At 41.7% G+C, this 13,883-nt stretch overlaps 1 protein-coding gene across 2 annotated transcripts in view; it reads right to left on the bottom strand.

Annotated features, from left to right (window-relative positions):
* The window catches only part of trim44 (tripartite motif containing 44), a 41,795-nt gene that overhangs the window by 11,502 nt on the left and 16,410 nt on the right, over positions 1-13,883 (bottom strand). For both annotated transcript variants that reach the window (XM_034535330.1, XM_034535329.1), the window contains exon 5: positions 11,438-11,460. In XM_034535330.1, the coding sequence (XP_034391221.1) occupies positions 11,438-11,460 (23 nt within the window). The remainder of the gene's footprint in view (positions 1-11,437; positions 11,461-13,883) is intronic.

Raw genomic sequence — 13,883 nt, 5'->3', positions numbered from 1 at the left:
TAAAAATGTTTTGTTGCAACGACCATTTCTCCATGCAGAGTAATCTTATCTCCAATTAAATGCCAGTCTTTATCTCTTCCTCTTGCATGCGATAAGGGATTTCATTCCCACATCTTAAATGTGTAAATGACCATTGCTGGATAAGAAAATCCTCTGAGATGAATGCTGATAACCTGCTTTGTCACACCAGTTATCTAAGACTACTAATATTAGGCCTACTGAACCTCCATATCTCAGACACAGCTAGGATGGGTCTGAGGATATTTTATACTTGCCAAGCAGAGCAAAACTTCTTTTTCCTGCACGTTTTGAAAACATGCCAACTTTAAATGCAGACTATGTCTTTGGCTTAAATTGAAATTTTCTAGTTTGTAATACCCCTTTGAAGTTTGAATCTCAAGCCCACAAGAGTGAGAAAAACACATTTGAGAGATAAACTTGTATCTGTCCTTCGGAAAGCACACAGCATCAGCTTATAGGTAAAGAATAGTGAGCATCTATGCTGTCCCTAGTCTCCCTTTTACTTAAGATTTGCTTTCCCATATTCCTCTTTTGTGACTAACTTAGTTTCACGGTCTGTCCTTTATTATGCCCCGTTTCTACTTTTTCTTCCCTTCATTTGCCCACACCAATAAGGCCGTGCCCCCCTCTGCCCTTTGTTGCCTCCTTAGTCTCCATTGATTCAGGGTTACCGAGTGACGTTCTTCTGATCCCCACAGTCTGTCATGTGACCACTGAGCTGGCTACGTCCAACGACCAGACAGCCATTATGAAGACTGACTGGCCACAGCAGCGCCCACACACTTGGCAGGCTGGCAAAGCTGCCCCCTGTTGCCTCTTTCAAACTACCCCCTCCTCTAACAGCAGAATGCCGGCGCCACCTTAATCAGGGAACTGCCCAGGTGCCCAGACCGCCCGTCCCAGAATCCGGATCGCTCTGGAGAGATTTTAAAATTAAAAGCTTGTTTATGCCACACTTGAGGCAATGAAACTGACTCCTCCTCTGTCTGTACTCTCTTCTATTAGAGATGGAGAAATGCGAGACACACATATGGCCAGAGCAGAGGAGGAGAGAGAAAATGAGAGTGCGTGTATGAGAGTTGGAGAACAGACTGGCTATTAGGCCAAGCCTTCTGTCACATGAAAAGTACCCGACCCTGCATCCAAGCCCTCAGTGTGAAGGACATCCTGACAGGCGGCCCAGAAAACCTGTCACAACTTTCATCTCGGCTGATAAAAGTCTCACATGCCTCACCCACCACCCCTGCCTTCTTTTTCCTCTGCAGAATGTTAAACTCACTGTGGAATAAAGGACTTCCTTTTCGGGTGCAGCACAAACATCTTCCTCTTGCAACAAACACAAAAATGAACGGTTATGATATCTACCACTAAATCTGCTTTACAGAAAAGCTTCAAAATGCAAATGTTATGCTTCAATGCAAATATATAAGCATTGCACTTTACAGTACTGCACAAACTGAAATGGGTTTGGGCATTATTAGCCAGTGAAATGTGTTGTTTCTGTAGATGCAGCTCAGCATTGTGAAATAGTCAGTCAGGGCTTTGACAGCTCCCCAGTGCTGCCTAATACACTTTTTATGTGCACTAATGCATTCTGTAAAGCATCAGACATAAAAGGCTGCCTTCTCCTGAAGGTGGCATACCCCTATTGGATTTCATTTCTTCATTAATGCCCAACCTTGGGAATTGGATTTTCATCTGTTATCATAGGTGAATACGAGACATCATTTATATTTAAAACATGCACATGTCTATCCATATGTGGACACAATTCACAAAACTCAAAAGCAATGCTCTTTAATGATAAAAAGCAACAACCAGTGAGCAATTGTCTGGTCCAAAAGAGAAACTCAGACGTGCAGAAAAAAGCAATTAATTTTCCGTTCACATCCCTCCCGTCACAGAACAACGCTGGATTAAGGTGATTTTGTAAAGTGCATGCTAAATCTCCCATTAGAATCCTGGGGTAGTTAAACCATCCCAACCATCTCCTCATTCCTCTCTCTCGCCAATATAAATCTACATGGTGACGGGGCTCGTCGTCAAGCTGCTGAATTAAACATGCCAGCCTTTGCTCACTCCCCCTTCCCCTCTCTGGGAGAATAACTGAGCAGAGGGACAGACTGTGGACGGGGAGAGAGGAGAGTGCCCTGGCAACCGCTCCCCTGAGCCACGAGACACGTGCTGGGACGTTGCTGCTGTGTCCAACTGCAGAAAGGTGATGTTTGCCAATGGTGTGTGTGTGTGTGTGTTTTCTAAATTGACAGTTCACACCTAGGGCCAGAGGTTTGATAAAGGCACTGATTCATTGGCCCTTGGTTTAGCCTGCCACTATCATTCTCCTACATCTCCTCCAAGATGAAATCAAACCGGTAATTCCAGCCGAAGGCTAACACACTGTGCGTGTCTGTTTTTGTGGTTAAAGGGGACATAGTAGGTGAGCCAGTGTGAGGAAGGGGTCTGTGTATAAAAGCGTCCTGTCTATGTGGAGAGACGGTTCCCTTCTTCTTTCCATCTTTCCACTAATTACCCTAATCATGCAAGCGTGTGTTTGTTTACACACAGTGGGACATCTTCAGAGTGCTTTTACTTGTGTGTGTGTGTGTGTGTGAGCATTTCATGCATGATAGGGTGGAAGGTAAAGTTTCTACATATCAAGTATGACAATCTGCCTAGTGGATAAAACACAGAGCCTGTGGGTGCGAGGGAGCAAGCGATTTCATGAATTGTACCTTGTTCTTGTTCTTTGTAATCTCATTATGATTTGATGCTTTGGCCTTATTGTTCTTTTAACATTCAAACCAATAAAGCATATTGAGATTGAGAGAGAGAGAGAGAGAGAGAGAGAGAGAGAGCGGCAATGGGAGAGTTTAAAAAAAGAACCTATTTTCCCCGTTTAAAAATGGGTATAATTTCCTGACAAGATAGAGGGGGGCCTAATTGCAAACTATCCTTCTTGTACAGTATGTCATCAGCCAAATAAAGTTATTTTAAAATGCAAAAAAACTAAATCGCACAAGCACCCGCACATAGCCTACAGCGCACAACATGACCATCATCCCAATGAGTAAGAGGCTGATGGTCCGTTTCCAGAGGCGGTTATTCTGATTGACAACATTAACATGTGCTGATCATTACAGTCCAGCTGTTAAATGCTCAGATGGTATCATCTTTTCCAAGCTACCCAATGAAATGCTGGCCTGAGACTGCATACATTTGTTGAAATGAGAACGAGGCAGTCCCAAAACACCAACAACACCGCTGGTCCCGCTATTTTTAGTCATGCTAGACGTGTGGCTCCAGAGATGTTGGTCTGACCGTCACGCCGTTCGGTCCAGACTGAACTACTGGAGGATTTGTTGTGTACGGACATTCGTGGTCTCAAGCCGATGAATCCTGACTTTGCTGATCCTCGGACTTTTCCACTCGTGCCACCATGTTGGGGGGTTTGAAGTGTTAACGTTCAGAACACCTATTGCCGAGAGTCTAATGAGATACAGACATTTATGAACCACCTATGATGCCATATTAAATGTCATGACTTCTCTCAAGCAATTATCAGTCAAGATTGACATTTTTCAATATTTACCTGCTAATATTAGAACAAGTATCGTCATTGAGAGCATGTTAACATTATGATTTTAGCATTTAGCTCAGTGCAGCCTCACAGAGCCGCCAGCATGTCTACAGACTGAGTGTTGTTGTCAAAAGAACTTTTAATTAATATCTAATCAAAATTCAAGCATTGAACATGTCTTTTATTTTACAATTGTGTGTTACTGCGGTTACACATGATATATCAAGCAAATAGTCCTTCAGCATAGTTTGTGACTGTGGCTATAAAAATACTGCTCATGAATCACATCATTGAAACTAGAAGGTCATTTCAGTACCGCGACAGCACAGCTGTATCTCGCCAGATGTGCTTTGACATGTGATTGAGATAATTAAAAAAAGAAAATCGCAACATCTGCACCTTCGATAGAGCGATCCAATATCTGCCATCTGCCAACTCTCTTCATCACTGCACTTCCTCGATCACTTTCTTTTTTTCTTTGACGCTTTCTTTTTTTAGAATAATTGGAGCAACCGACACCCACACACACACAAACACCCACGCGCTCACACCAGAAGTATTACATTTGGATATATTTATATTTCTGCTACTGAATCTTCACTGCTTGCTTTTAACAGAACACACAACGCGATTATTGGATGGGACAGCTCGAGAAGTCTGAGCAGGTGCAGGAGGAAAATATAATAATGAAAAGGGGTGCAGCACATAGAAACTGTTATGTATTCATGAATAATGAAGTAGATAAGAACACAAACACATTTTACGATGAGACACAAGTCTGACATGTTCCTTCCTGAATTTACAATCAAACGGACTGTAAATTAATGCAAGACATGGGAAGAGAAAACCAAAAGCGTGGTTTCTCCTCAGTCTTAGCGACTCAGTCGGGTGTTCAACACTGGGCTACATATTAGATAGCGCAAGGTTATCAGGTAGGGTATTTGTTGAAGACGATATATCAAAACATAGACAGCTGGAGGATTTAGAACGCGCATACCAGGAAGCCTTGTGAGGTTTACCATCAGAGACTAACCTATTGTTGCACTGGAGCTTTCTGAAATATTATTTGGCACACCCTTTAATTTTCCCCTTCTGTATTACCAACCTACCCAGAAAGCTCACTGTAGTTTTGCTGTTTTCACCTCTGCCTTTTTTCCCTTATTTCATCACCTCGTATGTCAGCCTGCTTACACCATACCTGCAATCAATTTCAGTTCATTGTTTTAACTGGATCCTCAATTTAAAATGTCATGTACACATCTAGCATGTGCTTCTTGCATGTCTTTAAAAACGAGCATAAAATGATTTCAACATACAAATGTATTCTATTTAACTTGCGCAAAGTCACTCTGGATAAGAGCATCAGCCTGATATGTAAACTATGGACCACAAAAGGTACTCAACTCATTACCTTGTGTTAAACTCCACCTTTTTTCCCACCCCCTATACTTTAAAAAGGCAAAGTTCATCAAATATGAATATTTAAAGTCCCATGGTGCTCCTTGTTAAATTGTTATATCCTTCCGTCTTATCAGATTTACAATGACAGCAGAGTAAAACAAGACGGTCATTCCTTTTCTCAAGGTAAAGGGTCGCTACGCTGACACTGAAGCACAACTTTGCACACATACAACTACAACGACAGCAGTGGGAAGGCAAGGAAAGGTGGGTGAGAAATGTATTTTACACACACACATGGATTAACAATCCATTCATCCTAGGCACAAGAGACTCAAAGCATCAACACGAACACAGCAGTAATCCGATTCTGTCTCTCTATAGCCTCGGATGCATCACAGAAACCTGCCTCCGACTATTTGCTCTCTGGGATTACACACAGGACATACAGCACCTGCCAGAGTTCTCATATCTATCGACACAGAAGATCAATAATGTGAAGCCCTCCTAAAGCTCTGTCCACCGTGTCCCTGGCTCTCTCAGACGATACTGGAGGAAATCAACAACAACAACAAAAAAAGCCAGCAGTGCCACGAGTGAAATTCTGGTCTTTAAAATCCTGAAGCACATACAACTTATGAGGTGTCAGTGAAATAAAAAATCAAAAGAAGCCATTTGTGTTTGAAAATACATTCATACCTTTCATAAAAAAAATTAAAAAAACTGTCTGATGTCGGTTGCATTTTGACATGTGGTTCAACAGTCATGTGACATACGTGCACCTTTAACATGATATCTTCCATTCCCCAACTTGCTCTTGGAACTGGAAGGTTTGGATGGAAACCTTTGGCTCACATGCAAAACTGAGAAAGAGGGGTGTTACTACTGTGTGAACTACCTCATTTGTATTTCAGAACTGTTGCAGCAGAAACAAATAACTGCCATTAGTCATCACAAGTGACACAAACACCAACACACCAATTTCTCTTATTTATTCCCATCAACACCTCTGCACACACGCCTCTGTTTCCAAGTACTTTGATGTGTCATGCTAGTGCCGGCAGTATCCATGAAACACATGAGAGCACCCACACAAAAGCATTATACAAACACAAAGTAAAGACTGGAGGAAATTGTGCATGTGGCATGAATTATGTATGCTTATAGTCCTTTTATCATCTAAATGCATGTCTGTATTTGGTTTGCGTGTGCTTTGCATTCATTTGGGAGCTCAGATCCACTCCTGTAGAATGGTGATGGCCGGGGGGGTGAGGAGAGAGAGAATGTATAAATGAAGCTGTTTTAGTACAGCCATATTTATCACACACACACACACACACACTTTTAAATTATTAAATGAGTGCATGTTGAGACACAAACATACACAAATAGAATGGGATAAAGGCAGCGGGTCTGTCGTAGCTCCTTTTGTAGAAGGCGATGTACATTTTTCATTAGAAGAAATGCAGCTCTCCCCCTCCATTCCCTTATCTCTGAGCTCTGTCCCGTGTCCTCTAGCCATGCTCCCCTGACACCTCCCAGCTTCACTCAACCCATCTATTTGACCCGCCGAAGGGCAGGCAGCTCAGACTGACAGTTAAGATGTGTCCCAAAGTGCCCGGCTCGACTCCCCGTCAGACCCTTTTCCTATTGCGCGCGCGTGTGTGTGTGTGTGTGTGTGTGTTCATGTGAACGCACACCATGATTGAGGGTGGTATACAGCCTTCACTCAGGGAGAGCGAAAGAGCAATTTACCCCATTGCTCTCCTCCGTCGGCGAGCATTCGATGACGGAAGATTACAACGAGGGATTGGAGAAAACTTCTCAACGGAGATCATAGAGAGCAAGTAAAAATGTATAGAATTACGACAGAGAGGGTGAAGAAAGTGGAGAGCACATTAGTCATGTGTGGATGTAAATGAATGTAGGCCATATGGAGTGTATGTGAGTGCATGTTGGAGATAATCTGTGAATTCAAAAGACAAGAGTCTGCCCACTTTGCACCTGTGTGTGCCCATCTGTGCGATAAAGTGAGTGAAGCGCGGGGGGGGGGGGGGGGACGACAGGATCCTGAGATACAGCGTGTCGTGAGTAATTGATTAGAGCAATGGATGGGGGGGGGCCTCGCATTGTAATTAGAAGTGCTAGGCTTCCCTGCAGGCTTTACCATTTTAGTGTGATTACACGATGTGCTAAAAAGACCTCCATCACTCTTGCTAAGCAAACTTTCCACGAAGCTTTACCTTTTCTTAATTCAGATGGTTCTTCTCGCAGATTTACTGATCTTGAGACAAATTTAAACTCAGAAACAAACCGCGTTATCAGCGGAAGCCATTGAGTTTCATGCAGCTTCTTTGTTTTGTTTCGCTTCGGAGTTCAGATACAGTGACTGTTAAACAAAGCTCTCACATCCCTTGCATCCCGGTTATTTATGCCGGTTTGTTCCCCTTCATTTGATATGTGTGTATTTTGATGATTTTTAATGATTCTCCCCTAGTCCTTGTATCATTTTCTCTTTCTTCTTTCGGGGTGGCATGTTTTTATACAGTAAGCTCTGGGGGTTTCACAGACATGTAGCTCTTGTTTCTTCCGTTTGAATACGTTCCCTCTGCAAATAAAATGAGCCTGACGCAGATAAAAAGGCAGATTTGGGAAACAAAATCAACAGGGAACCGGGTGCAAAATACACTCAAACAGATGTGCCCCTTACATTCCACATTCGCTCCACTCTCATCATTTAATTCCCGTGCATTAATACAGTACTTTCACCTGCACTGACTACAAGTACATTTTAAAAAAAAAAATGTAATGCAATACCTTTTTTGTTAAATGTCTTTTTTGGAAGAGACGGACGGGGTACTAATGGGTGCAAGAAGAGCTTGTGGCATAGATGGACGAAGTCACATCAAGTAAAGATTTATCTGGCACAACCAGGGTCAGGTTTGAAGGTTTTGACTGTTCCTGTGGTGCTGAACTAGCATTCAGAGCTATAGCTCTGCCCCAATTTAGCTCCACCAGGCTAATATTCCAACATTTGTGTTGGAGCAAGCATTCAGTTGTGCGTTTTACATGATGCACAACAACCAAACTATGGATCATTTCATGTGCTATTTGAAAGGGTCATGACAATGAACAATTTCATATTCATGCTGATCAGTCACCTTCTGTCTGGCGAGCGCATCATTGTTCGTTCTGTGTTGATATTATATTGTTAAAAAATGGAGGGAGAGTCATAGGTAATCAGAGTTATTGTCACGGCTTGGCCGTGACTCTCGTCCCTTTCTCTCTTTTCCTTGTTTGTCCCCTGTTACGTGTGTGTGTGTGTGTGTGTGTGCGTGTGTCTCGTGGCGTGGCTTCCGGCAACTGGCAATCATCTCCACACCTGCACGTCATCTCCGGCACCTGTCTCCAATCACATCATCAAGTCCTCCCTGTTAAAACACCCTGGCTTCCCTCTCTCCAGTTGCCAGATTATTGCACCATTTACAGTGGTACCTCGACTCTCGGCTTCACTAAGAAATGTACTTTGCTTGTTACTTGTGATTTCCTGCTAACCCCTGTTCTCAGGAATCCCGTACCTGCACTTCCGCTCAGCCGCTGCTCACGCCACCCCATCTACGCTCTCCCGGTTCTCTACAATAAACTATTTACCTCCACCCAACCTTGCCTCCCCGTGTCTGCGCTTGGGTCCAGCACAACCAAACCCTCACAGTTATCTTTATTTTGACTTTGCCTGTGTAAAGGCATATAGAAGAACTGCTAAAAATATTTGCACAAATATGTCACTTACAAGTTTGAGGTGATCTGTATTTGCTGACTTGGTGAATCAGAGAACAGACTGACTGAAACATAATTGGTTGTTACTTTTTCTTTTGCAGTTTCCCAATGAGTCCTTCTTGGTGGCTAAACGTCCAACATTTCTGAGCTAAAAACTCTTAAGTCGTAGAAGCCAAAGAAATGATTCTACATATTTATTAAAAAAAATATTCTGAAGTCCCAACGGAACAGTAAATACAAGTCTAACAAGCAGATTTCCTTGGAGTACTTCTCTTTTTGTCTCATTGACTGTCCCGCTGTCTTTGCTCCTATATTCTCTCTTAGGCATGATATAATAATAATAATAACAACTTTATTTATATGATGAGATATATATATATATATATATATATATATATATATATATATATATATATATATATATATATATATATATATATATGATGTCCCCCGAGATATCATCTCAGGGGACAACATAAAAGTGCAGAAATAAGCCTTTCCTTTGTGTGTGTGTGTGTGTGTCTGTGTCAGAGACACGCTCCTCTTTTAATCAGTAGTATGATGACTCCTGATGTAGCACCGCTCTATGATCAGTGAGGGCTGGGAAGACAACATGTCAAAGCAAATGAAGAGTGTGCTTTCAGAAAGACAGTAAGTAGGCAAGGGTAGACTTTGAGAGAGACATAGAATTGTAGTCATGAGTTTAAGTGCAACCTTTAATTATTTCTCGAATTAAATTGACCCAACAGACACACTAAATGGTTTAATACAGCACGATAGCTGATACAACCTACATCGTCACCCCTTAGGGCACATTAATACATGCATTAATAGACGCACAAAAATGAGACCGCAACAGCTAGATGAGATCCAGATGATATTGTTCTGATTTTTAAAGTTAATGCATACAAATACACACTCACACACGCAAATAAAGAGACACACACAGACCGTGTACACATGCACACAAGACAACACGCATGTATAAAAGGGGAAAGTCAAGGACAGGGGTTGCAAAGGGAGGTGAGAGGGTTTAAGCCGAGCAAAGCAAGCACAGTTTGCAATGTATCACATTAGTGGCAGCAGTGAGAAGGTTGGGCTGAGGGGAGTGAAGCAAGATTTATATTCAGAGGACGACAAATCTTGGCAGGCATGGAGTACCAATGTTAAGGGATTGGGGAGAGGCGGGGGATCGTATTGATGAGGAAGTCCGGGAAAGATGCGTGTGGGTGCAGGATTGTCGTCCTATGGGGATGCTCTGTCTACAGCAGCGATATGGGGCTCAGACACCGGCTTAGTGTTTCTGCTTCATAATCAATTTGCTGTCTGGATCCCATTGCATACAACCCTAAACAACCACTCCTCATCCTGAATGTCTATCCTTCTGCTCCATCTTTCTTCATTTTCACCCTTTGTTTGCTTCCCCTTCAAGCCTTAAGATGTCCAATCTCTATTGCTCAACCACTGTAATAAACTCGCACATGAAACTGTGCAGAATTTATGAATACATGTTTCCTCCAACCACCAACTCTTATCTTCTTGTGCATTTCTCTACAAAATGAGTCGTCTTCCACTAGCCAAAGTGGATTCTGCATTTTAGGGCACTTTGGGAGTAATTATTAAAGTGTTAGTGAGTGAGTGAGAGAGAGAGGAGAGATGTAGAGGTTAACCTTGACCAAGGGCAAACTATTAGCTCCATCTCACCCTTGGGTCCAAGCTCGCTGCCATCTGCTCCAGAGTGGGGTCATAATACTGTCTGACCAATCAATAACATTTCACATGTTAGCACTGTGTTTGGAAATACAGTACATTTCCCACATGCAGGCAAGTGAAATAAATATGGTTATTGTCTCTGAGGACAGATGTGAAGGCATTTGCTGAAGGTGTATACGTGTCTGTATCAGGGAGGAGTACTTTGAGATGAAAGCCCACAGAGACAGCCAGGAGGAGAGGCAGAAACAGCAGGCGGTGCTAGTAATCGGCTGAAGGAGGCAGAGAGGTTTTCAGTGTCAACAGATCAATAAGTGTGAGACTGGGAGAGGACTATCCATTTCAGATTGTCCGACATAGACAGAGATAAAGGTTAAGGATGTAGTCCAGGCAAAATAAAAAAAGACCCAAACAAACTGTAAAATGCGGCTGGAAAATAATATGGCTGCGTCTGTCCTGTCCCTCCACGTGTAGGCACACATAACCAGCTTTGGCATAGTACGAATGTAAATACTAAGAGGGATCAGAGGGCGCGACTTGACCCGACTAATGACACAACAGCTTGTCTTATTACAGTGCTGACGTACTGTATGCATGTGCATGTACACACACACACACACACACACACACACACACACACACTCTTATTGGAGCAGGCAGACTGTCGCCTCTTCCGATTCCAGCAGAAACACACACACACACACCCCCACGCACACAGATGAGCGCTACTAATTGCCTTGCTGGGGCACTGACGTGACTCGCATGTGACCGGATAGCTTTGGAGGCATGGGAGGCTTGATGTGCATAGGTGACTTTGTGTCTGTGGTGAGCTTGTGAGTTGCTTTAATGAGTCACTATAAGATGGGAAAAGACTTGGCGGGTGTGCGTTTGTATGTGCGTGTCAAACGCTCCTGTTGTGAAAAGGGTGAAAAGGAATCATTCTGGCAGTCTTACCTTGGCCTGGCTTCAATGTCGCGCTGTAAACAAGGGAAAAGAGAGAGATCATTTAACACATTTAAAATCTTCGTGTGGATAACAAATAAACAGGTCAATTAAAAAAATTTAATTTAAGATAATTTACATCAACTAGGTTCTGCATCTGGTGTGGCTCTTAATCCGACCAATTCATTTTTACTTTCATCCACCACTTGTGCTCATGTATATTCATTAGCTTTTAAAAAGGTGCAGTCTGGAACAAAGCACCAAATGAGCCTCCTTAATTGTGATTGGAGCTTCAAAGATTGTTCCATGTCAAAATGATGGACGCGATTTGTTTACTGCCAGAATGTGACGGTTACACGAACATTGCACGTGTAGGTGTTTCATTTGCACAAAATGTAAAATCACATTTCAGATTGTGTTAATCTCTAGAAGATGTTAATGCATTATTTCACAAGGCCTTCCAGTAACACCGATTTGTTCAGTATTCAGCTTGCCAAACATACATAGTATCCATGCACCACACTTGAATCATGTACAACAGTATAAGTACTTGTTATACCATTCATAATCTCAAATGGTGTATTTTCAGTCAAGAGGACCTTGAACACAAGACAGTGTCTTTTGTCATCTTTAATAATTTGACCAGCACTGACTGTACTGTAGCCCTGGACCTTGACTACCGAGGCTAAGATGGTTGCGCCAGAAAGGGATTTTGACACTGTATAATTTACAGCGTCTTGAAGGCAGTGGCTTCTTGGCAGCACAGTAGATGAGAGCAGAACTGATGAGCGGTGGCTGCAGAGCATCGACTGGCTGTCTGCCTCACTGACTAAGATCTGGCTCTAAATTTAATTAGCTTCCGATCTGGACAAATACGGTACTTTCAAATATTGGAACTCAGTGAGATTCTTCTTGGTTTACCTTGTCAAACACTTCAATAGACTCAAAAGCCAATTTGTGAAATCAGGAATGCAAAGCTGACATTATCAGAGAAGATCGTGACCGGTTGCTGAAATGCTGCCTGTTTGCTTGGTAGATTAACTGTCCCATCATTAGTAGACTGCCAACAGTAGCCGGTTTTAAGACATTAAAAGAGAAGACGTATATAAATGCCATAGTGTTATTAAAAATAATGATGTTGCTGGGTAAAAATACTTTTTGTAGATAGATTTTAGTGTACCACCTTCAGCCGGAGAGGCAATAAAGCGGACTGCACATGGGATAGCATGCATCACAAGTTTCAAACCATTCTTAAGAGAGTACATGCTCTCGTATTAAAGTGTAACACTTACAATCTATAATCTTTCAATTCAAAAATCAATTCCCTGGAAAAAAACTATATCCTACTTAGTTATCCTACTACAGAGTTGACGTCCTAATAATGTCTTGATATCTGCTCTGACATCATTAATACTGACAGGGCAATCATTCGGTGATCAGATGGTGTTCTTAATGATTAAAGCAGAATAAACTTTGTTACTATTTGTTTGGTTTGAAATCGTTTGATCCCTGATGCTCTGCAAGTAAATGCTGAATTAGTATTGAAAACTGTATTTCCTTTATATTTGCTTATAGTGTATTATATCACAACATAATAAATGGAATGTCATTATAGTCCCAGTTGTGTGCTTTGTTTTCATTTGGGCCAATTAAAGAGTTTTTCAGAGCCACTGCCCACGAAATTGGAAGCAATATGCTGTTAGAAAGAAAGTGACGTCGATGAAGCTTTGTTTTCACTGTTATTACCGCAGTTACCTTTCCAGCAGTATAGCTGGTAAATCATACCTTCACAGTTGAATAATATAATTATAATAGCATTATTTACATGGCCTGGGGAAGTTCAGTCTATATTGTGCACATCAAAATTCTCAAGCTCGCAAAGCCTCTGTAAAGCTGCTCTCTTCATAATTTAAAAACAATATTCATGGATCAACTTCATGGAATGATGCGCCCTTGATCTCTTTGAATAAAGCTCAGCTTTATTTCAAAAGTGCACTAACTCCCCATACAAAATATTGGTTAGGGCAGAGCTAAATAAAACTGATGTTTATCATGAAATTAGGGTAAATTGGTATATGTAATAAGCCCACCTAATTTGTTTTTAGTATATACAGCAATGATTTATAATAAATACCTTGAAAAATTACTTACACATAAAAAGAAAGTCAGTATATCATGAAATTAGTATCAAGTTAGAGGGCTTCATATGGTGCACCTTTAAAGCCATGATGAATTATTGATAAAACATCCATTTTTATTTGTATGTTTTAACAATACTTCAAAACTAATTCTCAAACATGCATTATATATCAAAATTGAACCAAACTGCATGGGAATAAGAGTCTTAACAATTAACTTCATATTATTGTAATGTCAAGCGAAAGGCTGCATTGTTTCAAATCAGCCTTCAAGGACTTCACTGTGACCTGGGTCAGGACTGAGACCGGGTCAAAGCTGC

The sequence above is a fragment of the Cyclopterus lumpus genome, chromosome 6 (assembly GCF_009769545.1).
Source record: "Cyclopterus lumpus isolate fCycLum1 chromosome 6, fCycLum1.pri, whole genome shotgun sequence".
Classification (NCBI taxonomy): domain Eukaryota; kingdom Metazoa; phylum Chordata; class Actinopteri; order Perciformes; family Cyclopteridae; genus Cyclopterus; species Cyclopterus lumpus.
The sequence above is the reverse complement of the archived record's forward strand: the minus strand, read 5'-3'. Positions and strand labels throughout refer to the sequence as shown.